This window comes from Dermacentor albipictus, chromosome 5 (assembly GCF_038994185.2).
Source record: "Dermacentor albipictus isolate Rhodes 1998 colony chromosome 5, USDA_Dalb.pri_finalv2, whole genome shotgun sequence".
Taxonomy (NCBI): Eukaryota; Metazoa; Arthropoda; class Arachnida; order Ixodida; family Ixodidae; genus Dermacentor; species Dermacentor albipictus.
The window spans coordinates 9,711,642-9,738,463 of NC_091825.1; the positions used below are offsets into that span (position 1 = coordinate 9,711,642).

At 45.8% G+C, this 26,822-nt stretch overlaps 1 protein-coding gene across 9 annotated transcripts in view; it reads left to right on the top strand.

Annotated features, from left to right (window-relative positions):
- The window catches only part of tefu (Serine/threonine-protein kinase tefu), a 1,084,056-nt gene that overhangs the window by 1,050,951 nt on the left and 6,283 nt on the right, over positions 1–26,822 (top strand). For 8 of the 9 annotated variants that reach the window (XM_070538252.1, XM_070538258.1, XM_070538255.1 and 5 more), the window contains 2 exons: positions 13,540–13,724; positions 23,842–24,021. In XM_070538252.1, coding sequence (XP_070394353.1) covers positions 13,540–13,724; positions 23,842–24,011 — 355 coding nt within the window. In that variant the 3' untranslated portion in view covers positions 24,012–24,021. The remainder of the gene's footprint in view (positions 1–13,539; positions 13,725–23,841; positions 24,022–26,822) is intronic. The other variant, XM_070538256.1, reaches the window with a different exon arrangement.

Here is a 26,822-nt window from a genome sequence, read left to right on the forward strand (position 1 = left end):
AGGCATCCTTGTCTTTGCTTCCATCAGCAGTGAGATAAATTTGACATCAGGAGATTGGAATGAAATCGAAATGGAATAGCCTTATGTTATAGCACCTATCCTGTGTTTGCCATTTTGAGCTTACCCACCTAAATGTAACTGCATGCCATACATACTGCGAAATTCGGGTCACTGAGTAGTGCCAGTCCTTAAATACAAAAGTGGAAATATTTCTGGTAGATCTTGTAGCTGAATAAAAGCGAAATGCTGCTCTTTACGTGCTGTGCACTGTGAGCACACATGCACTGTGAATGTGAAAATGCACTGTGAGCAGACACATATTGCTCCATTAAAGTCATACAGTCAAACCTCAATATTGATACATGCATATTGCGTATTTCTTCTGGCTGATGCACGCGGGTGCCCCGACAAAGACAAACACTTTCTGTCACTTGAGCTGTCGGCTGAACTGGCCAGTGGTGCAGCTACGCCTTGTATATAGCTTGTAAAAAGTATCCAGTCTCAATCCTTCATTCGCTTAACGTTTTGGTGGAGGGTGCCGTTCCCTGTTCTCGCCACGGAGCTCCACAGCAGCCGCACCGTCCTGCTGTCCGCAATGGCTCCTGGTGATGACACCTTGTCTCCTTCTACTCCTGCAACCCCGACAACAACGTACGTTACCATTACCAATCCCCACAATCCTAGCATATTTTCTGGCCAAGATAATGTCGACGTTGAGGACGGGTTCACCCTGTATGAGCGTGTTAGCCAAGACAACCGCTCGAACCCTACCATTATGCTAGCGAATGTCCTATTCTACTTGAACGGAACTCCTCATGTCTGGTTCTGGACACACGAGGACGAGATCTCTAGCTGGGATGCTTTCAAGGAGAAGCTCACCAACCTGTTTGGAAATCCCACCTGTCGGCAGTTGGCTGCTAGAAAAGCGCTTGCTATTCGAGTTCAGTCTTCTACTGAATCATATGTCTTGTACATACAAGACGTGCTCGCTCTTTGCCGGAAAGTGGACGATAAAATGGCCGAGGTTGACAGAGTCGGCCACATACTTAAGGCGGTCACGGACGACACGTTCAACTTGTTGATCTTCAGCAATGTGTCCACCATCGACATCATTGTCAAGGAATGCCGCCGCTTTGAGCTCGCCAAAAGCTGCCGTGTCATTCCACAGTTCTCCGGGCTCCCTAACATGGCTGTGATGTCATCTTGCATAGACCTTGCCGCTTCACCACCCTTAAATGAGTGCGTCACTCGTATTGTTCGCCGCGAGCTCGTGGCTACAAGTCCTGCACCGTTCCATCCACGCCTACTTGACCCCACCATTGACCAACCAGCCCCAGCGATCTCTCTCATTCAGGCAGTTGTGCAGCAAGAATTTGCCAACTTTCGTTTTCCTGTTGCCTGCTCCACCTCCCGACCTGACGCCCGACTTGTGCAGACACCTACGCCTCACAGCGATCGGTATTCCCCTCCCAGATACCACAACCCTACCGAGTGGAGAACTCTGGACGACAAGTCCATTTGCTTCCATTGCCTCCACACTGGCCATGCCGCTCACCACTGCCGCACCTCCTAGACATCACAGTATTCGAGCTTCTTTTCCCCGTCTCCTCACCCATATGCCAACCCGTGCCGTTACTCGCCTCGCCGTATGCCTCCTACTTCAGGCGTATCCATCAATGACAGTCGTCATGCTCGTTCGTTGTCACCTCAGTGCTGTCGGTCGCTGTTGCCCCAGCCATGCTGCTATTCATAGCTGGCCAATTATGGACCCTCCCGGATGGAAAACTAGACCATGCAGCTCCGAGGGTAGTGCTGCATTATCTTCATCGTGCAGAAATTCTCCATTGACACTCCCAACGAAACAGAACTTACTTGATGTTCAAATCGATGGTGTCCCTTTGACGGCATTAATAGATACTGGAGCTCAGGTGTCCCTAATAAGTTGTAACCTCCGTCGTCAGCTGAGGAAGGTTCTCACGCCTCCTACTACTCGAGCCGTACGCGTGGCCAATGGTAGCACTGTTTGCGTCACTGGAATGTGTACTTCCCTTTTCAGTATCGCCGACTGCCATGTTTCTGTTCTTTTTACAGTGCTGAGACCAATTGTCCCCATGACCTAATACTCAGACTCGACTTTCTTATGGCGCATTCAGCTTTGATAGACTGCTCTGACGGTACCCTTTGCCTCGAACTTCCTCTACTTGCGCATATTCGTGCCGAACTGCCGAAGAACTTTAGTACGACCGCCTTCATGCGCCTGCCGCCTAAAGCCTTGACTTTCGTCGATTTGCTATCATTGTTTCCTTTGCCCGATGGTGATTACGTTTCCACAGCTGCTCCTGATGTCCTTTTAATGCACAATATCACCATGCCCTACTCCGTCATCACCGTCGCCGATAACCGGACACGCCTCCCCATCGTCAATTTTGGCCTGACAAAGGAAGTTCTACCCCAAGGCATATCGGTTGCAATCAGGCACGTACCCAGGGGGGGGCCCGGGGGGGCCCGGGGGGGCCCGAGCCCCCCCCCCGAAATAAAGTGGCATACCCCCCCCCCCCCTCCCCACCCACGCCACCACTCCTCACACATTCCTAAAGCGCCACCAGATCAATGTTGAGACTTCGCAGCTGATCATCGGTCAGCATTATGCTGCCTTTTTCACTCCTTTTAGATCGCGGTAGTTATCGCCATCTCTTGTAATGTGAAGGACAGTTTTCTCGTAGATTCTGCACCCGCGTGATTAACGCGAGATGCGTTCAGTTGTCAACATCTATTCAACCGCCATGCGCATAGCTGTTGCTTTTGTTAGTTCAACCTTCTTTGTTTAGGCTGATCCTGGGACCAGGAGAGGGATGCGGCTGTTACTCAGCTGGCCTGTACACTCATGGAACGAGTTGCGGCTGGAGAAAACGCCAATTTCGTTTAACTTATCCCTTTGCTTCATTATTTCCTAGAGTTACGGCTCGCCGCGACGCTGGCAGATGTCCGGAACCATACAGACGTGATATGGGTTAGATAAGGTGGGAAATAAAATAATGTGAAAAAGCGTCCATCGTGGAACCCTGCAATAACCCTTAAACCCATAAGCAAGATGACTGTCGCCCGTTACCTCGTCTGTTTTTCCCTAACTGTATAGCACTTTTTCTGCAAAATTGGCAACTGGAAACAAAAATTGCAAGGAGTTGAGAAATTAAGCGATCTACTAAGGGAGAGAGCCAAGGCAACGACCAAACTACAAGCAAAAGCGAATAATAAAAAAGTTAACCGATGTTTATGAGAATATTTATGGATCAACATCTTTTTATTTAAAAAGGAAGTAGAGAAGAAACGCCGCCGGAAGGGGAGAACAATTGTTTTGAATGACGCTTCTACAGTTATCGGTCGTACTGCCTCACGTAGCCACTTCTCTGCTGTGCTTATGTGGGTGTTTTTCTAACCTTTCGCGGTGAGCGCAGTACGTCTAGAATCGCAGAGTCCTGCGCTCTATGCGGTTGTATGGGACTGGCGGCCGCACAGCGTTACGCAATTCGCGGAACTGTCAAAACTGATCAACAAGGCGAAAATAACTGATATTCAAAACTATAACATGACAAAGACTGAAGAAGCCGTAAAAAATGAACGCAGCCTGAAATCAGTAAAAAAGAAACCTGGCATAGGACAAACCATGATGTATGCACTAAAAGATAAGAAGGATAATATTATCAGCAATCTCGAAGATACAGTAAAAGCAGCGGAAAAATACTAAGCTGACCTGTACACAGTACCCAGAGGAGTCACGATAGTTCACATAGAAACAGTAATGAACAGGATACAGAAACTCTTCTATAACTAGCGATGAGGTCAGAAGGGCCCTGCAAGACATGAAACGATGAAGAGCGGGAGGATAAGGTGGGATAACAGTCGATTTAATCAAAGATGGAGGAGACATAATGCTTGGAAAACTGGCGGCTCTTTATACGAAGTGTCTATCGACTGCAAGGGTTTCAGAAAACTGGAAGAATGCAGACATTATACTAATTCACAAAAAAAGGAGACGTTAAAGAATTGAACAATTATGGGACCAATAACTTGCTCCCAGTATTATATAAAATATTTACCAAAGTGATCTCCAATAGAATAAGGTTGACACTGGATTTTGTCAACCAAGGGAACAGGCTGGCTTCAGGAAGAGATACTTTACAATGGATCACATCCATGTCATCAATCAGGTTATCGCGAAATCTGCAGAGTACAATAAGCCTCTCTATGTGGCTTATATAGATTACGAAAAGGCATTTGATTCAGCAGAGATACCAGCAATCGTAGAGGCACTACGTAATCAAGGAGTACAGAACGCTTACGTAAAAAGCTTGGAAAATATTGCTACATGCGGGAGGTATTTGTTTTTTTGAACGAGGCGCGTGGGCGCCATCATTCCAGAAAAGAGGAGGAAGAACGAACTGGGCTCGCGCTGTGAATCTAACCGGTCAGCGCATCAACCGTTGTAAATATAATCTGTAAATAGTTTCTCGTCTTACTGACTCGTCTTTCGCGTTAGAATATCGATCTACAGCTACCTTAATTCTACACAAGAAAAGCAGGGAGATACCTATAGAGAAAGGGGTCAGACAGGGAGACACAATTTCTCCAAAGCTATTTTCTACGTGCTTAGAAGAATTGAAGCTATTAAACTGGGAAGGCTTAGGAGTAAAGATCGACGGCAAATATCGCAGCAACCTTTGTTTTGCCGATGACATTGTTCTATTCAACAACAATGCAGACGAGTTACAACAAATGATTGGAGACCTTAACAAAGAGTGCGTAAGAGTGGAGTTGAATATTATTATGCAGAAGATGAAGATAATGATAATTAGCCGGGCAAAGGAACAAGAGGTCAGGATGGCCAGTCGGCCACCTGATCTTTTAAGGAGTATGTTTACCTAGGTCAATTAATCAGAGGGAACCCTGATCATGAGAAGGAAATTCACAGAAGAATAAAAATAGGTTGGATCGCATACGGCAGACATTGCCAGCTCCTGACTGGAAGCTTACCATTATTATTGAAAAGTAAGATGTGCAATCAGTGCATTTTGCCAGTGCAATATGTCCAGTGCCAGTGAATTTTGCCAGTGCATATGGGGCAGAGACTTGAGAACAAGTTAAGGACCACGCAAAGAGCGATCGAACGAAGATTGCTAGGCATAACGTTCAGAGAGAAAGAGAGTGGTTTGGATCAGAGAGCGAACGGGTATAGACGATATTCTAATTGACATCAAGAGGAAAAAATGTAGCTGGGCAGGTCATGTATAGCGCCGGTTATATAACCGTTGGACCATAAGGGTTACAGAATGGGTACCAAGAGAAGGGAAACGCAATCGAGGACGACAAAACACTAGGTGGAGCGATGAAATTAGGAAATTCGCGGGCGCTAGATGGAACCGGTTGGCGCAGGACAGGGGTAATTGGAGATCGCAGGGAGAGGCTTTCGTCCTGCAGTGGACATAAAACAGGCTGGTGATGATGATGATGATGGTGATGATGATGATGGAGGTGGTGGGCCCCCTCCCCGAAAAAAAATCCTGGGTACGTGCCTGGTTGCAATGCTGCGTGCTATAGGAGATGATCACGTCACGACGTTTTCAGTTGACGTCTGCTCAGGTTCTTCACCGTGTCCACAGGATGCTATTTGCCGTGATGCAGCAATTCGTCCCATGATTGCTGCGGACCTATTTGCCTGAACAAGTAGCAGCTCAGTGCTGTCTTTTGGGTTCCTACTGCGACATCTTCGACCTCAAGAATCGCCAATTGGGCCAGACTTCAATTGTTAAGCATCACATAAGTACTGGTGATGCCAGTCCTATTCAATGCTCGCCATATCAAGCCTGCTTCAGAGCGTAAGGTTATTCAAGATGAAGTGAACAAGATGTTTGCCAAAGGTATTGTTGAACCTTCATCGAGCCCTTGTGCGTCGCCCGTGGTACTTGTGAAAAAGAAAGACGGCACGTGGCTTTTCTGCATAGATTATCGTCATCTAAACCGCATTACCAAGAAAGACGTCTACCCCTTGCCTCGCATTTACGACGCCCTCAGTGGTCTCCACGGTGCCAAATACTTTTCATCAATAGACCTTCGGTCTGGTTATGGGCAAATTTATGTGGATGAAAAGGACCAAGAGAAGACCGCATTCGTCACCCCTGATGGCCTATATCAATTTAAAGTTATGCCATTAGGTCTATGCAACGCCCCAGCTTTTACTCTTTACTTCAAAGGTTCAAATGGTCAACATGCCTCTGCTACCTAGACGACGTTCTCGTATTTTCACCTACATTTGAGACACACCTTGAGTGCTTATCAGCTGTTCTTCAAGTCTTCCGCGAGGCTGGGCTGCAACTAAATTCATCGAAGTGTCACTTCAGTAGTCGGCAGATTACAGTGCTGAGCCACCTCATTGACGCTTCCGGTATTCAACCAGACCCGAAAAAAATTTGTGCTGTGACGTCTTTTCCTCTACCTCAGTCTGTCAAAGACGTCCAAAGTTTTGTAGGACTCTGCTCCTACTTCTGACGCTTCTTTAAAGACTTCCCAGCGATTACCAGACCACTTACTGATCTTCTGAAGAAGGACATGCTGTTTACGTGGTGCCCCGCTCAAACTGCCGTATTTGCCCAGCTCACCAACATTCTCACCACGCCACCTATACTGGCCCACTTGGCCCTTCCTCTCCTACAGAGGTAAGTACCGATGCCAGTGGTCACAATATTGGATCCGTCTTAGCCCTGCGCCAACACGGTCAAGATCGTGTTATCGCCTACTAGCGGCCTCCTCACAGCAGCGGAGCGCAACTATTCGATTACAGATCGTGAATACCTGGCTTTCGTCTGGGCGGTTTCCAAATTTCACCTGTACTTGTATGGTATGCACTTCTCTGTAATCACAGACCACCATGCGCTCTGCTGGCTTCCCTCACTCAAGGATCCTACCGGCTGGCTTGGCCGCTGGGCTCTGCGGCTGCAAGAATATTCCTATGCAGTAGTGTACAAGTCGGTCCGATTACATCAAGATGGAGACTGTTTATCACGCTATCCAGTGGATGAACTACCCGCCGACCCTGACCCCGATGCCGACGCTTGCATTTTCTCCGTTTCTGAGCTGCTACATGTTGCCAACGAGCAACACCATGATGCCGCCTTGCGCGCCATCATTTATGGCTTGGAATCTTCGTCTTGTGATTCATCCCTTCACCTGTTTAGTCTCCAGGATGGTGTATTACATCGCCACAATGTATGTCCCGACAGTCCTGCTCTACTCCTCGTCATTCCTAAGCAGCTGTTCCTAAGCAGCGTCAGCTGTTCTCCAAGAACTTCACAATTTACCCACGGCAGGTCACCTTGTCTTCTGCACCTACAACTGTATTCGCCAACGCTTCTTTTGGCCAGGCCTTGCCTGCTCTGTCTGGAAAGACATTGCGGGGTGTGAGAAATGCCAGCGCCAAAAAACACCATTGACGCTCCCTGCCAGGTGCCTTCAACTGCTCAACATACTTTCAGAGCCATTATTTTGTGTTGGCTTGGACCTACTTGGCCCTTTTCCTCTCTCCACGTCTGGCAACAAGTGGGTCACTGTGGCGACAGATTATGCCACGCACTACGCCTTCACCAGAGCACTTCCAACAAGCTGTGCCAGAGATGTCGCCGATTTTCTTTTACGCAACATGATTCTGCAGCATGGCGCTCCACACCAATTGCTCACTGACCGTGGTTGGGCATTTCTTTCTAAAGCCATCACCAACATCCTGCAGTCCTGCTCAACCAAGCGCAAGCTGACTATGTCTTAACATCCACAGACTAATGGTCTCATGGAGCATCTGAATCGTACCCTAACAGGCATGCTTCAAAGTAACTCTCGTCTGACCATACTGATTGGGACCTTGCCCTGCCTATGTCACACTTGCATATAATTCTTCGCGTCCTGACACTGCCGGTTATTCCCCGTTCTTTCTGTTGTTCACAGAGAACCTATATTGCCACTGGACGCATCCCTCCCATCCGCTGCAGCAGAGACCAGCGAGTATGCGTTTGACGCCATCACCAGGGCAGCTCAAGCATGCGAAATTGCCGGCACTCGCGTCCTGACCTCGCAAGAGAAGCAACGGCGTTTGTGCGACCGCCAACACAGAGATGTCCACTTTTCGCCTGGATCTCTGGTACTCCTGTGGTCCTCGACTCATCACGTTGGCCTGTCAGAAAAACTCCTGTCTCGGTACACAGGCCCATATCGAGTGCTGTGTGCCGTGACTCCAGTTACGTACGAAATCGCCCAATCAGTACTAGTGCCGCATCTGCCCCGAATTCCACTGACGTGCATGTCGCACGCCTCAAACCATATTACTGTCGTGTTACCACCTATATATATATATGCCCCGGGACGATGCTTCCACTGCCGGGGACAATGATACATGCATATTGCGTGTTTCTTGTGGCCAATGCACACGGGCCCCCCAATCAAGACGACAAACGCTCTCTGGCTCTCAAGCTGTTGGCTTCACTGGCCAGCACTGCAGCTACGCTTTGTAAATATACCTTGTAAATAGTCTTCAGTCTCAATCCTTCGTTCACGCAGCAATATTATCAGCTATAACAAAGTACAGTTGGCGTTACCGTTGTGTGGAGTAAAGGAAAGGTGGCCTCCGGGGCTCTCCAGAGGGAGTCAGTGCTAGCTGATGGGCATGTTTTGTCCCAGCAACTACTATTAGACATCGCTGGCTGGCACTTGAGCACCCCAGAGGCTGCTGTTCCCGCGCTCTACTCAAGATTGATGGCGACTGTACATCTAAAAGGTTTCTCGCCAATATAATCATCATCAGCCTATTTTTATTATTTATATTTACTGGGCAGGACAAAGGTCTCTCCCAGCAATCTAAAATTACCCCTGTTTTGTGCTAGTCAATTCCAACTTGCACCTGCATATTTTCTATTTTCTAAAAGCACCCCACACAATTTTCTGCCATCCTTGACTGTGCTTCCCTTCCTGTGGCATCCTTCCTGTAACTTTATAGACCACCTCACACATCACATGGCATGCCCATCTCCATCCTTTCCCCTTAATGGCAACAAAAATTTTAGCTGTTTCCTCTTTCTCTCTTGTCTACATCACTCTCTTACTGTCCCTTAACAATATGCCTAAATTTTTTTGTTCCTTTGTGTTGTGGCTTCGACGGGGCGACCGGATGAAAGGTTTATGGCAGGAGGCCTAAACGGCCGGGGCACGCAGCGCCGCAAGATAAGAGCCGGACTGCTTCAGTCGGGGACCAGACGAAGAATGCTCTTTTATTTCTCTGAGGGGAAGCAGGAGGCAACTTACAGTGTTTGGCGCTGAGTGGCGCCCTGACGTAAACGACCCAAAACTGAAACTAGAAGTTAACGCAGGATACCACATCACCTCTCCCTTGAAAGGAAAAATGCTCTACTCACTCTCCTCGCAACAAAAGTAAGTCACGGGTCAAAGAACACATGTTAGCACTGTAACACACATGATTAGTGATGACGTCTTTACACAATAGAAACTGATATCTTTGGCTTCCCCATTTAAAAAAAACGCACATGAAAACTGAATATGAACTATTGCACTCTAGTTCTGCAGTTTCAGTACCCGTCTTGGGAGGACGATGAGATGCAGCCTTGCACACACAGATAACACATAAGAAATTCACAAAGCACAAAAGTAGACAGTAACAAACATCTGTGTGCCCCCTGGGACAGCACTGATGGGTGGCTCATTCGCCCTGAGCCTGACTCGAGACAGTCTCTGTGGCTGTCGTGGATTTTGCATTGTGCGTAAAAGCACTTTAGACTCCATAGTCCCCCTTTAAGAATGGTAACCAATTTTAATCTTGGAAACTTTTTGGCATGAAAGACAAATTAGTACGGCGGTCAGCACCGTAGTAATGATGTGCGTACTGCACAATTACGCTACACGAAACGTTATGTATCCCCTATACCAGTAGTAACTTGAAGAAAAGGTGGGAGACAATCATCAAGGGAAGGGTAGTCACTGAAGTGACTCTTTTCAGTGAATTTTCCAAGAAAATCCTGTAGTGCAGGGCATTTCACAAGCTTGGATGCATTCCATCGTTTGCCATTTTCAAGCGTGAAAGTATTACGACCTACCCTACGGTAAATCTTAAATGGTCCTGAGTATTTAGGATCGGACTTTCTAGAGTTGCGTACTTGGACAAGATCTCCTGGGCGAAATTGAGGGCATTTTGATGCACGACGATGGTCCACGTACATCTTAACACTTTTGGCGTAAGAGCCGAATTCGCATGCAATTAGTACCTCCTTAATAGTCTGGAAGCTATACTCTGTATCCTGATCCCAAACAAATGGTTTTCCTTGCTTTAGCAGTTTCTTAAGCGGCTCTACCAATTCAGCGTACTGCGGGATCAGTTTAGCGTAGTATCGCGTGACACCAAGAAATGAATGCAGCAACTTCTTGTCAGTTGGCTGCGGTGTCTCAACAACTGACTAAACTTTGTTTTCCAGGGGCGAAATGCCGTTTGCAGCGCAGGCTTGCTCACGGAGAACCCGAGGTTGAGGACGCAGTTTCGCCGAGACTGGTTGCATTGAAGCTCGAAGATGAACGTCGCGGATGAAGTCCTTTACAAGTCCCGATTGTCCTGAGTACGGCTAGGCGAACTCCAAGGGAGCGTTGTGCAGGAGAGATGGAAACTGAACGCTTGTGTCAGCTTGAACTCCTGACACCTGTTGGCATATAGCGAAGTCAAGCTGCGTACAAGCAGGGGACTGTCGATGCTTTCGGTTCCTGGAACGGCAAACCGAAGCGAAATGTCCTACTTTTCTGCATGCACAGCAGGAAACATGCTTGGCTGGACAGCCTGGATCAGATGCGATGTGGTGAGGTGAACCACATCGGTAGCAATGGGCCGCGATTTCTCGACTGGCTTCGCAGAGTTCGGGCCCCACGCCATGTTGGCCGGCCTCCCCAGGTCGCGACTTTCCGCCATGCCGCCGAGCGCCATTTTGAAGCTGCCGGGTCGATGGAAAAGGGTGGTGGAACCGCCATCTTGCGCGCCCGGGCGAGGAAGGTGATGGCTGTCGACGCCATCTTGGCTTTGCGTCAAGACGCGCTGAACAGACGAGCTGTCCAAGACTTTAAGTTCTTTGTGAACTTGCTGTACGGTTCGACCGATTTCCTGGGCCTTCTTGAGCGTGAGGGACGCTCCTTCGTAAAGTAACCTTTCTCTCATTCTTGTTGATGCGACGCCTTGGAGGATTTGGTCGCGAAGGGACTCGTCGTGCCATGCGCTCAACGCACTAGAAGGCGCTAGCCTTTGTAGCGCGGTGACGAAGTCCTGAAAGGTTTCTCCAGGTAGTTGCTTCCTGTCCCGGAAGATAATGCGGTGCACCAGGGGATTGGTGCCTTCTTCGTAATAGTGCTGGTCGAAGATGCGGAGAACGTCTTCGAACGTAGTGCGCGTCTGGTCCGTTTGCGACGCGAGGTCGTAGTAGAGACGCTGCCCTTCGAAGCCTAAGTTGCTCAGTAAAATGGCTTTCTTCCTCTCGTCTTGTAGTGCCTCGCCTCCGGTTGCCTCGAGAAACGTGCAAAAGTACCGTTTCCATGTGAGCCACGGTACCGCAGGAGTACCGGGTAGTGCCAGGAAAGGCGGCATGTGGGGCATGAACGCCATGCCGGGCACCGAAAACAAAGGCGGAGGAGCTGTGGTGCACAACGTCGAAGTGGATGTAGCATCTTGCATGCCGGAAGCACAGGAGCAGCAGAAGTAGAAAGGCAAGGGGACGTAAAAAGTAAAGTGACCGGTTTACCTCGTCGCCAGTTTGTTGTGGCTTCGACGGGGCGGCGGGATGAAAGGTTTACAGCATGAGGCCTAAACAGCTGGGGCAAGCAGCGCCGCAAGATAAGAGCCGGACTGCTTCAGTCGGGGACCAGACGAAGAATGCTCTTTCATTTCTCTGAGGGGAAGCAGGAGGCAACTTACAGCATTTGGCGCTGAGTGACGCCCTGACGTAAACGACCCAAAACTGAAACCAGAAGTTCATGCAGTCCTTAATCGTCGTTCTTGACCTTTGAGTTTCTGCCTCACGTGTTAGTATTGGCAGAATGCAATTATTATACCTTTCTTTCCAAGGGTAGCGGCAAGCTGCTGGTCATGACTTGGTAATGCCTGCTACATGTGCTCGATCCCACCAATTTTTTATTCTTGAATAAATTTTCTTGTCGCGATCAGGATCACCTGTGAGTAATCGGCCTAAATAAATGTACTCTTGTTCAGATTTTGGCTGCTGATCGACAATCACCAAATAGTACTAATCTCAGTTGAATAATTGGCCCAGAAATGCCCCATGATGGCACCATGGCAATCTTCTATGGCTTAAGATGTTCTGTTCCCATCCAGAAAATGAAAGGCTTCTCCTATCATTATGGCAGGCGGCTTCTGGTGGATGTTCAGCCTTTGGACAAACAAAAGCACAGACGGGACATTGCATGATTCAGTGTCACCAATCTACACGTAACCCAGAGTAAAAAATATGTGTGTACATTATGGGAAAAACCAAGTGTCAAATGGTGCACCTGGTTATGGAAGCTAGAAACATAGCACCTTCTGGTGACACATGCATTAGCTAATGCTCAATATTATAAACAATAAGAAGTTTACATATCTTCGCATGCATTAAACAAAATACCTTGTAATGCCCAATGTAGCCTTAAAGGGGTCTGATGGTTGTTTTGGGTGTTTTGTTTTACTACCCCACAATGTACATGTGTCCCATGACTTTTTGGAGTTGGTATAACTATGGCGGGCAAAACTGAAAATACATGTGCTGTTGGAAGTTAATGCTGTGCTTTGTCTTGTGTGTGTCCACGTCACTATGCCTGCAGCACAAGAAATTAGAAAACTACACTACACCTGCTGTAGTAAAGCTGCTATGTAGCACAGCACATTTCAACTTGACAATCTGTTAGGCCATTGGTCACGCTGCTTTCTTAGGGCCAGGTCCCTGACCAAAGCTGTACGAGCATGGGTGGCCACCAAACGTCTATTGCCAACACATGTATCTGCACAACCTGTATCTGCATGAATATGTTGCTGACTGTTTTCCAACTCCATCATTGTGGCCCACTGTGCTAGGGTGAGCTTGGAAGACAAGGACAGAGGGTGGCAGACACATGCTCTTTAGCAAATGACGTTTATTGGAAGTTCCACGCATTCATCATCGTACAGCCATGGGATGCGCCCTGTCTATCTTGCTGCTGAGTTAGGTTGGCTGAATTAAGGTGCATCACATGGCTGTATGACGATCTATATATGAACATGTGAAATTTTCAATCAACTTTCAGTTGCCGAAGTGTCAGCCTCACTGAGACACAGTATGAGTTACCAACTCTCCCAAAAAGCGGCACTCCTAATGTTTCCCAATGTTTCTGCCAATCGTCAGCCAGTTTCAACTTGTGATACGCACGGTCATGTTCCCCGAGTACATGCGAGAGTGGAATGTGAGCTTGTGCCCATCACGGCCCCAGATGCTGCGAGCACACTATGGAGGTGATGCGGGCCTCCCGGGAGCTGCTGGTGACGGTGGTGGAGGTTCTGCTGCACGACCCGCTCTCCTCATGGACCTTGAGCCCCGAACGTGTAGCAGCATTGCAGACTGACGGTGACACCCTCCCCCCTCAGCGCCCGTCCCCAGAGTTGCCTTACATGCAGGGTGAGGAAATAGGAAGATGTGTGCCATGCTATGATGATGCATAAGAAGCAGCATGTGAAGAAATGTGCCTAGGGTGCATCTAAAAGAAGACTTGAGCAATTCTTTTTAGCTCTCAACTCATTTACTACAACAGCAGGATTCTCACCATCTTCTTGGTTTCTCTGCTTGCTCTGCCGAATTCGGCTTGCCTGCTGCTGGCTATCTCAGCAGATATATTTCTATATGTATGTCAAGGCTACTTGTGCACTGAATGCAATTACCAGCTGGAGCTTCTCACAGGGTGTTCTAACAATACGTGGAGGCAAGCACTGCACATTCCTTCTGTATGGTGGGAACCGTCATCACACTTCGATGGTGCACGAGATGACAGAAAACCATCTTCGGCATTACTTTCTACCCAGCGCCTTGGCACATCCTCTATATGCATATGACCTCAGGCAGGTCACATGCACCTCATTTGTGCCACTGTTATCACAAGCATGACAAAAAATTTATTTATCTTGGCATACTGTCAATCAGTTGCAGGCATTTTTACAGTAGTAGTCTAAAATACAGGGCATTTAGGATAAGGACTTACATGGTATGGTCTATAGATGAAAAACGAAAGATCCGCCCAAATATACGTCACTTTGCCAGGTGTTCCAGATGTCACGCACCAAGTTTTAAAATAATGCAAGCTGTCTATATGGATAAAATCAATTGCACATCATTGTCAATCAATCAATCATTAAATCAATCATTTATTTCAGTATCAAAGACACTTAGTGGGTACAGACAAATGGCCATCTATCAGGCCTGATGAGGTCTGCACCCCTGAGTACTGACAGACAAGGTGCATAACAAATACATCAGGTGTATTTTTGTATGGTTTTAAAGCAGCTGCTATTGTCATAAATACTAGTAAAAAAAGCATAATAACAAATCATTGTGTCAAAAAGAAATGATAAAATAAAAACAAAATATGCTTGAACACACGATAGGTTCACATCAGTACATGAAATACTGCATGAGATTACACATTAGGTTGCGAAAGCAAAAAATGCTGAAAAATAGAACATCACAACAAAGCAAATAAGACAATTAGGTGTGGCATTGTATTATTAAGCAGTGCAGGAATCTGGTATTTCAACATCTGAGTGCCGTACTTTGTACGGGTTCTAGGCACCTTCCAAAGTTCACGCATTTTCAATGTACGGACATGCTCAAGCCAGCATAGTCCGGAAAGATATCTATAGCGGCTTCACAGCCACCGTAGTCCTCCATAAAGAAAGCAACGAAATCCCAATAAAGAAAGGCGTCAGGCAGGGAGGTACGATCTCTCCAATGCTATTCACAGAATGACAGAAAGCTGAGCTAGTTGGTAAGGATTCATTATGCAAAAAGGTGAGGTGTGCAGACAGCATACAAGAGAAGGGAAGTAGACAACACAAACGCTGACTATTAACTGAAGGGAGCACTGTGTCAAAAAAAAAAGAAAGAAGACACAAAACTCATCAGCGCAAGCTCTGGAATGGTATCACCACGTGTCAGTCGGATACATGTGCCGGTCTATGTGAGAGATAGCTGTTAAGGCACTTAATCTCTTCCTTAATTGTGTAAAGTAATCGAAGGCTGACTCACGCATGCACTTGCACCATTATATATATGCCATGCCTCTACCATATGACGCATATTTTCATTCTTGTGCCTGTACAATATATTGCATTCATCTAACTCTGGCGTGCAGTTACGATCTTGGCAATGTAGGGAAAGATTAGAAGGCGATCCACCAGTTAATGACCTTTTATGTTCCATTAGCCTCTGAACATTAAAGGTCGCTAACTGGTGGATTGCCTTCTAATCTTTCCGTGCATTGCCGAGATTGTAAATGCATGCCAGAGTTGGATGAATGCGCTATATTGTACAGGCGCAAGAATGAAGATAAATGTCTTATGATAGACACATGGCATATCTGTAATGGTGGAAGTGCATGCGTGAGTCAGTCTCAGATTACTTTACATAAAGAAAAAATATATAAGTGGCTTAACAGCTATCTTTCATATAGCTATCTTTCACGTATCTTTCAGTTGATAGTCGGCGTCCGTGTAGTCTACTTCTCTTCTCTTGTCTCCTGCCTGCACGCCTCGCCTTTTTGCTATTCACAGCGTGTTTACAGGAGGTATTCAGAGACCTAGATTTGGAAGAACTGGAGATAAGAGTTAATGGATAATTCCTTGGTAACTTGCGATTTGCTGATATTGCCTTGCATAGTACCTCAGGAGACCAACTGCGATGCATACATAGGTAGTGAGGCACTGGAAGTAGTAAGGGAATACATCTACTTAGGGCGGGTAGTGACTGCGGATCCGGATCATGTGACTGAAATAATCAGAAGAATAAGAATGGGCTGGGTTGTAATTGGCAGGCATTCTTAGATCATAAACAGCAGCTTGCCACTATCCCTCAAGAGAAAAATGTGTGACAGCTGTGTCTTACCAGTGCTCACTTACGGGGCAGAAACCTGGAGGCTTACGAAAAGGGTTTCACTTAAATTGAGGACGACGCAACGAGCTATGGAAAGAAGAATGATGGGTGTAACGTTAAGGGATAAGAAAAGAGCAGATTGGGTGATGGAACAAACACGAGTTAATGACATCTTAGTTGAAATCAAGAAAAAGAAATGGGCATTGTTACGTTTCGCCTACGACACGCGGTATAGCCGGCGCGGATGCAACGGACGCCGGGGCTTCGTTCAAAGCGGCGGACATTTTGGCCCGTTCGGAGCTGCCGCAAAGCCTCCCCGCCAAGCGCGTCCAGACGTGTTTCAGTGCCACGTGTCTTCGTGTGTGCGTGTGTGTGTGTGTGCCCACGCTTGTCAAAGCGCGGCAGCCGGGGAGAGGAGCTCCCCAAGTGTGAAGCGAGGAGGTCTGACCGGCGCCGGCTCGGCTGATGCGTCACTACACTCGTCTCAACATGTCTCTCAGCTTGTCCGTGCCCTGCTGTCACGTGGCCTCGTCCCGTGACGTTCCCTCTTGCCCTCAACTCCGAGAGGATAAAAGCAGCTGCCCCCGGACGCCAGGAGAGAGGCTCCGATTTCTTCTGTTGAGTAACGTGCTCTCCCGTCTCTCCACCTCAATCGACCTGACTGGCCGCTCTTTTGCAATGCTAGAATAAACAAGTTGTTCTGTTAGCAGTCGACTCATGCTTTGCTCGGACCTTCGGATGTTTCCAGTTGTGCCCCAGGCCGCCAGGCCAACGCTACCCTTGGGGCTTGCGACCCAGATGCAACAACTCGCGCCAGCGGTGCGATTGCAACAACGGGCGTCAGCGCTGAGATTGCAACAGCATGGGCAGGACATGTAATGAGGAGGGAAGATAACCGATGGTCATTAAGTGTTATGGAATGGATTACAAGGAAAGGGAAGCAGAGCAGAGGGCGGCAGACAGTTAGGTGGGCAGATGAGATTAAGAAGTTAAGTTTGCAGGGATAACATGGCCACAATTAGTAGATGACCGGGGTAGTTGGAGAAGTATGGGAGAGGCCTTTGCTCTGCAGTGGGCGTAACCAGGCTGACTGCTGCTGCTGCTGCCGCCGCCACCGCCGCCGGGTCCACTGTTATTTCTATTGTGCATAAATGATATAACTGATGGTATCCAGTCTCAAATGCATTTATTCGCCGATGATTGTGTGCTATACAGGGAAGTAAAATGCGTTGATGATGTGGCTGTTCTCCAACAAGATCTAGACAAAATCAACGAGTGGGGTGTAAAGTGGCATATAAAGTTGAATGAAAAAAAAAATTGTGTACATGACATTTACCAGAAAGTAGTGTCCCCTCATGAGCAGTTATAATCTGAACAGCATACCTTTAAAACAAGTATCAGATTACTAATACCTAGGTGTTTGTTTTACATCTTTGCTAAGGTAGCAGACATATTGATTACGTTGCAGCCAAAGCTGGGAAAGTGTTAAGGGATTTGTGTCGGAATGCCAGAACTTTTCCTGTACCTACTAAAGAATTATTGTACAAAACCAATGTTAGACCACTTCTTGAATATGCCTGCAGATTCTGGGACCCTCCAGCAAAGCGAGACAATGATAAATTGGAAACGATTTAAAATTCAATTGGCAGCCCAGTTTGTGTCAGTCAATTACCAAAGGACAATTTGGACTGAAAGTATAAAAGAAACACTGAATTGGGAGCATTTAGAAAATCATCGACCTAAGTTATGATTGAAATTCTTTCATGCTGTTTACCATGGTCGGGTCGGGATTGAAAATACAAAATATTTGCTTGCCCCTCACTATGTCTCGGACCGAGTTGATCATATGTTCAAGGTATGGGAAATCGCATGCAAGACCGATTTATTTCGATTCTCTTTCTTTCCTAGAACAATCCGCGAATGGAGCCAATTGCCGTCAAACATTGCCTCTGTTATGTCTAATGATGTTTTCTTTTCTATGTTAGCATAACCGCATTTGTGTTTGCTCCAATGACGTGTATCTTGTGACTGATTGTGATTAGTGGTTATTTTTATTAGTTGTGTGACTGACACAGCATGTATTTCTCTATTTTTTCTTCTGTCTACCCTAACCGACCATAATGCCTATTAAGGCAACATGGGTAATAAAGTAAATAAATAAAAAAATAATGCCTGCCAAACGCACCCCAGCCCATTTTTATTCCACTGATTATTTCAGTCTCATGATCCAGATCCGCCGTCACTGAGCCCAGTGGCCGGTAAAAAGTGCCCACAAGCAACACTTTGTTATTAGGTAGTATCAGCCTGCAGAACACCGCCTCACAAGCGCCTACATCAACGTTGACCATGCTTGATGAAAGACTGCTATCTACTAAAATGAACATGCCTCCACCGTGATAATTTCTGTGCTTTCTATAGGCAGTCCTTTCTATAGACATTTGTCCTTTCTATAGACATTGTCAGCAATGTCGTCATCCAACCACGACTCAGTCTCCCCAAGATAACAGTTGGCTTGACTGTATCAATCAAAGAATTCAAATCATCTACCTTATTTTTAATACTTTTGCAATTGACCAGAAGAAAGCGAAGCCCTGCGTCGTTTACGTGGAATGTTCAAGTCAGCGGTACTACTTGTTTCACGCCATCGTCATACATATACTTCTGCACATTCGTGAACAGAGTATCATATCGAAGGCTCCCTTTGTCATCTTCTTCCTTTCGGGACTTGGCATACTCCCATAAAAATATTCATTTCATCCTTACTGTTTTGGAAAAGTTCTCCGAAACGCTCATATAACTTTCTTTAAGCCTTCTAGCGCTGCTCAGAATCTGTTGCTTTTTTTTAAACAGAGTGAAATTAGCAATAAACGGACGGCATTTTCCTGGCTGAAACTTTCGAAGTCTATGAGCCCATTCGATAGAAACAGAGTGTATTCCCAGTTTACTCTGACAAACATTGCGGACATGACCTTAGGATTCTTCACTAGACTCGTGAGCCTTCTTGTCGTCCATTCCGTAAAAGAGTAGATTGCAGCATCGGCTGCGGTTCTCGAGGTCATCAGTTTTTGACAGAAGTGACTGCAGTACCTGTTGTTGTCTTTCATTTTCATTTTTGCATTCTCGTACTGAGGCCATTAATTCATCAAGGCATTGAAACTTTGATTCTAAAACTGGATTCGGGAGCCGAGGTCACTTATGGTAAGCTTCTGCTGTGTCTGTGCTTCCTCAATAGCTGTAAGCTTCTCCATAATTACCTTTTGGCCCTCCCGAAGCTGAGTAAGTGACGCCTCAAACAAGGGTCCTGGATTTAGTTCCACGTCACCACTCACGAAAAGCAACAAAAAATAAAATGAGAAATGTTGAAGCAAGCAAAGACTCTAGGGATGACGCGACATTCTTTCAGGTCTAGAATTCGACAACACACATTCAAACAGTATTGGGTGTTGAACCGGCAAGACATAAAGGAAAGAGCGAGATAAAAAGTTGAAATTACCAACCTGCAGAAGCAGTAATAACCACATGAAGGGCATCGCTTCCGCTGTACTGGTTCCAAACACAGCCCACTGTGCCAGTGACTGCCCCGGCTTTTGTAGCCAGATGATAAGGCCACAGTCCAACCACTTGGTTGTAAGCTGGTTCGTAAGCTGGTGTTGCACATTTGCCGCAACCGGCGGCAGTGCATGCTGATTGATCAGCGTTGAACATCGTCGCGGTGAGGTTTCCCGGTCCGTCCTTGCGAAAAAGGGCAACAGATTTCCAGTTGCCTCCAGAACTTGTGTAGGCAGTATTCCACTGACCTGCAAGAGCAGTAACAACCACGTGAAGGGCATCGCTTCCACAGTGCCGGCTCCACATCCCACTGTGCCAGTGACTGTCCCCGGCTTTTGTAGTCAGACGATAGCCCTAGCAATATTTCTTTAATACATTTGCCACATTTCCACAAGGAATGAAGAAAATAAATACAAACTTTTGCCTTGGTGGCGATATTACTATGCCGCAAGTCACCTGAGAAGATTTGTCTGCAGTTTTATCATGTAATTTGCCAGTTTTTCTAGAGTTCACTAATATGGTGGCTACTAATGGGCTGTACCAATAAGTCGATTTCCCAACAAGATGATATGCAGATTGTACTTCAATGCTTGACCTGTTTTTTTCAAACTCAGCTAATTTAGTACCATCCCTTGCCTGGTACCATGAGGTGGTGTTAGCAACTGTCTCTTGTAGGCTACCCATTGTGAGATAGCCTCGAAAAGTGTACATGTACCGAAGGGGTAACTACGATCTACTCATATGCACACTAGAAGAGTGCTTTCAAGTATTTGATGAATTATGCCTAACATACAACATTAATCAGCTATGGGATTGTTTTAAAACCAAACTACTTGGTCTAAATTTTCTCTAAAAGAAATTCAAGATCACCTAAGAAAAAAAAAACTGAGTGAACTGGGCAAATTAAAACATTACTAAATAAGAAAGATCGCCCTTTTCTCAGTTACAGTATATTGTCACATAGTAGTGACGGTGAAGAACACAGTAACAAACCTGTAATTATGAAACGCTTCTTATTGGGTGAACCTGTGGCCACAAAAGCAAGTGACATTCGAACAACAACAGTAGCGGTGAACAGAGTTGGCGATCGGTGAAATCTGATCAAGCGCGCCGGCTTTTATACATCACTCATCAAAGGATCCAGTTCAATTGCTGGCACCCGCGTGGTTTACAGAAACGACTACACAGTTTGTGCCGTGCATGCAATCTGACTATGCAACATTCTGCGAGGACATACACAACAGATAGAATCAACGATAACATTTGCGTAAGTTCCAAATAATGCACACACGTCTTGCACTGAGCGATAACATTTAACATTTGTTAGCCGTTGAAAATCTGTCACCAGAGAAAGATAAACAAGCACACGTGTCAATATCAGCGACAGGAAGGAGGGAACATTCTGTACACTCAATGCACTAGGAAAAGAAGTCAGGCTGAAGGAGAAAGAAACTAAAAGCACGTTTTTGCGTAACTCAGAAATAAGCTTAAACAAAATCCTAAACAAATGTGGAAGTTTGTTAAACTAGCAAAGAAAGTATAATCCCACCAATATCAAACCCTCAAGGAAATATTCCCGACGACAAAAGCTGATGATTTCATTTGTTATTTTAAGTCAGTCTTTTCTGCCTTCTGTCACTGATGTTTCACCAGCTCAAAAATATATGGAGGTAATGCCTGCAATATAAACTTTTGTGTAAGCTGGATCCAAACTCAGCAGCCGACCTCATTGCGTGTTTTGTTTTGAAAACTTAAATTGTGCCTCATTTATTGCTATGTTGTTTTGTTTAGATCATTCCTTAGTTCCATTGAGCTTCCGTGGAATGGCACATTTAATTCTGGTTCATTAGGTAGGTCCTCATGAATTTGAACTCTATTACAGACCTCTCTGTCAGGGCCAGTGTATGCTGCAAAGCACCAGAACATGCATTTATACTCAACCATTTTCCACCACCAGGAGAAAATTTTTTCAACCTTTCTCAGCATGGCTCTCCCGAGTGGGGGTGTTTCCCAGTGTCGCACAGCTGCTTGAATTTTCCCATTACGTTTTTCTTCTTTTGGTTCTGGAAGACAAATAGATTAGATTTTAAAAAGATATTTGATACTATTCAGCACTCACTGTCACTCCCTAAGATGCTGCCTTGGCCTTCCTGATTCCATGCTTCGCTGGGTGCATATCAAGTTATTCCTTGACGTTATTCCCGGCCACAAAAGGTTTTCACAAAGGGCTCGGAATCAAACTTTGCAGCGGTCACTTCGGGAGTCCTACAAGGGTCTGTTTTGGGACTGTTCTTGTTGCTCATATATATCAATTATGTAAGTGTAAACATAATATCTCACATTAGGTTATGCGCAGATATTGCATCATTCATAGGGATCGACGTAAAAAATTATGATGCTTCTTTTTTGCAGGTTGACTTTTATGGAATTCTTGATTGGTCTTGGAAATAGGACATGAACCCAATCACTACCACAAAATGTGACCGCATTCACTTAGCAGAAAGCGAGTTAACATAGTTTGCAACTACCACCTAGAAAATATTCTAATCGAAAAAGTAGATCATGCAAAATACCTGTTTTTTTTTTTCTCATCAGACCTGAAATGGAACAAACATGTGGAGTACATCACCTTAATTAAAAGGAGGACATGTCCTAACCTTTATGTAAATACATTTTAAGAAACTCCTCTTGATGTTAAACAAATTCTGTATTTTTGTGCATTCGATCACAGAATATGCTTCTTTGGTCTGGGACCTGAGCATAAAGTCCTTATTAATAAATTAGAGGCAGTACAAAATGTTTGTAAATCATTCTTATTGTTACTATATCAGCGTTACAGCTTTAAGGCACTCTGTGTCATGGGACACTCTGAAACTATGATGCACCTTTTCTAGGTGTTTATTCTTAAAACAGATTGCCTGTGAGGAGGTGGTGATTGATACCTTCAGCCACACTACCCCCCTCTTTACAGACAATTACAGAGTGGAACGCCCTGCCTGATACTGTTGTTTCTGGGCCTTGGGAAATGTTTGCGGCTGTGCTCTGGCAGAACATTCGTACAGGCCACCTCAACTTGTAACTATGTGCACTGATTGTTTGTATGCTGCTCACACTATGCATTTTATCTATATTTTCATACCTACCCATGCATTGCTAATTTGTTCATTTTTTTAAAATTGTGACTCTGCTTTGTGCTTTTTCCAGTTAAAACGTCTACCTACAACAATGCCTCAAGTATACTGTAGGTATAATAATAGTAATAATAACAAAAAACTGTTTCTAATGATTCAGCCATTCTTAAGAGGAAGCTTTAGCTCGGGTGCTCCTATCTATAGACATGTAAAAAGAGAATTCGTTTTTCTCGGCAACTACTGCACCAAATCTGACGAGGTTTGTTGCATATAAGAGAAAAACTTAAAATCTGGTGACTGTCGGTTTCGAATTTTTTATTTGGGTTGTTAATTTTTTATTAAAAATTGGCAACAATCAAAAATTTTCAAAAAACGAAACTATCAAGTTTACAACTTTGTAACTCAACAACAAAAAATGATAATACAATTCTGTGAATTGCATCTAATAGTACATCTAAAGCGGTCAAAATTGATATATTACACATGAATATAAAAAAATTTAGTAATATGGAACTACAGCTTTTGCAGAACCCTTGTAACCAACGTAACAAATTCACGCAAGATGTAAACTGACATCTTGCGTGAATTTGTCCGCTTTGAGTTATCTAATAGATGCCGTTTACAGAACTGCGATATCTGTTCTTGATGCAGAGCTATGAATTTGTATACTTCCTGCTTCTATTTTTTTCAAACTGTCGAATATTTGAAAATCGTTTTAACAAAATTCAGGCCCGAAATTAAAATTCCACTTTCAACAGTCACTAGAATTTAACTTTCTCTCTCATATGCAGCAAATTTCATTAAAATCGGTGCAGGAGTTATCTCAGAAAAACGTTTTTGCGTTTTACATTTATTTGGATAGACCGCGTCGAAGTTGGGCCAGAGCTAAAGCTTCCTCTTAAGAAAAATTTCTGCTTTATTTGGTTTATGCATGATGCAGTCGCAGGGCTATGCAAGCATGCTTTTCGTTGCAGGCGACAACCGGCTCGCGCGGCGCATGCTCCTGCGGCTGGAGCAGAAGCTGCGAGGCCTGGAGGAGGGCGCACCCTTGAGCGTGGCAGGACAGGTGAACCTGCTCATCCAGCAGGCCAGGGACCCACACAACCTGAGCCGCCTGTTCCCTGGCTGGCAGCCCTATGTCTGAGAGAGGGCAAGTGTCTGCTTGCTTGGCCAGGGTTTCCGGTTTTTGTACAGCTTCCATTGGGGTGCCTCTTTGGAAGTCTCACTCTCCACTCACGCACACCAGCTTTGGCCAGCAGATACTGGGCGGCTGGAAGAAACATTACTTGGGTCTCGTGAGCGCTACAACAAATCCGCATGTACCTTATAACTGTACCTTGCAGGCTAAAGTTTCTGGTGGTATGACACTAAATGTAGACAGCTGGTACATGTCTACATTTTATTATGAGCTGGTCAAAGGTGCTTTCATGCTTGCCCAGCCAGCAGGAATGTTTTTCTGTTTGTGCCCAGCCGATTGCCATCTTTGTTGGCAGCCACGTAAGGTGGCTGCTTGTGATGCTACTACAGTGGCTCTTCCCCAGCGCCCAGTGTTTGTGGTGAGAAAAGTAGGACTAGTGCAAAACATAAAAGGCAAGCAACTAAAGTTCGAATCATGCCCCACTAGTGTACAACTAGGTCAACGGGTGCGAGTGAAAAAAAATGCACAGAGGGGAGCAGCCTTGTCTAGAGCATGCCATCGGGGCTCCGCAGATGCAAATCGTAGAGCTACGCGTGCAGCTGCAACCAGGCCACTGTGCAGAGAGCAGGAGAAGCTGACGCCGGCCAGACGGTTCAGATCGTTCTCGGGAAAACGACACAAAGAGACTTCGCCTCTAACACCCTTTAGCGTGTAGTGCCGCCGAAAATAAATTAAGTTCCTATGGAGACGCTCCTCCAGCTTACGCTGTGACTGGTGCGTGTGCCGCACAGGCATGTGACTTTTTTGTTGTCAATACCTAGTTAATTAGTAAAAATTATTTGCCTGATATAATTAATAATTTGCATAATGGCAGAAATTCTTACATTTAATTCTGCATCGTATTTGAAACCATCATGCTGAGAAATTTCCAGCCCACTACATTATTTTGAATTATTTTTTCTACATTACAAAATTGTGGCACAAAAGGCGAATAAACATTCGAGTAGCAAAAATAATGCGAAGGCAGCAGCCACAGTATTCACGCCAATTGGATCCTTGGCCAAGGGAGTGTGAACGGCATCTGTTAAGCCAGGATGGAATCCACGTAGAATAAGGGAGCTGCAGTGGTCACAGTACTCATGCCTGTCAGCCCCATTGCCAAGGGAGCATGAACGGCATCCATTGAGCCAGGGGTGGAATCAACGTAAAATGAGGAGAGCGGCAGTGGTCACAGTACTCACGCCAGTCAGCCCTATGGCCAAGGGAGTGTGAGTGGCATCCGTTGAGCCAGGCAAGGAATCACGTAGAATAAGGGAGCAGCAATGGTCGCAGCACTCGCACCAGTCAGCCCCATAGCCAAGGCGGCATGAACGGCATACGTTGAGCCAGGGTTGGAATCCACATGGAATGGGGAGCAGCAATGGTCACAGTACTCATGCCAGTCAACCCTATGGCAAAGGGAGCATGAATGGCATCTGTTAAGCTAGGGTTGGAATCCACGTAGAATTAGGGAGTGGCAGTGGTCACAGTACTCGCACCAGTCAGCCCCATGGCCAAGGCAGCGTGAACGGCATCCGTTGAGCCAGGGGTGGAATTAATGTAGAATGAGGGGAGTGGCAGTGGTCACAGTACTCACACCAGTCAGCCCCATGGCCAAGGCACCATGAACGGCATCCGTTGAGCCAGGGTTGGAATCCACGTAGAATGAGGGAGTGGCAGTGGTCACAGTACTCACACCAGTCAGCCCTCGGCTTTTATTTGAGCAGCCGTCCAGTGCTTTAAATAAAAATGTTTGATCACTGCTCGAAATCCACCTTTTTACATTTTGGTAAGAATTGCCATACAGCTCAGTGCCAATGGCTGTCAGAAGCTTACTAACTGTCAGTAACAGCGTAAACAAGTTCTGCCGGCATATGAAGGGTGCTTCTCGGGCACCACTTAGAAAACAACAAAATTGTAGTGCCATCTCTTGTGTTTTTACATTATTTGTCAAACGAATCCTCTAAGTCTATAATTTAAGAAATTTTGGCAGAACCCATCTCACAATAGATGTTGACATTAATACGATAAGTAGTGAAGCAATGTAGTGCCACACCATAGTACCACTGCCGAAACGCAACATGTACGATGCATGGACGTGTGCCGCTTGGCTCCTCTCTCACACTCCTCCTGACACGCTGTCCCATCAAGTGGCACTGCCACGAAGTCTGCATGTGGCGCTTGTCATTTATATATATTCAGAAAGGATTGCCTGAACTGTTTGACTTGGCTCATGGAGGCCTCGTTCAAAGTGGCCCAATCGTTCATGAAGAATGCTGAGCCGCAACACTTGAGAATGAAAAGGTCGTATGGCACACACACGCATGTTGACAACACTAGCAGGGCATGTTTTTGCCCAAAGTATCAAAGCGCATGCCAGCCACCGTCCTAAATGTCCTCTGATCGATGATGATGATTTATTGGCATCCCCATTGAAATGGGGCCGTGGCAATAGTCACCTAGCCTGCTTGAATTGATCAGGTGTGCTTTACGTGCTATTCATTCTTAGCATTTCGTATACATCTCCTTAATATTTTTTCTCTTCCTTAAAACTTGCATATCTACCTTGTACCGCTGCCTAATTTTTTAATGGATCTGGTCCTATCAATCTCTTCCCTGCTTTTTTTTTCCACCATTACTCTAGACATTTCTTGCTTATCTTGACTACTGAGCAGTTGATGCTCCTGTCCAATTTGAATCACTAGGTGAATACCTTTGCATTCTATTATGATGTGCTGAATGGTTTATGGATTTTTGCTGCTGCATACACATGCCTCA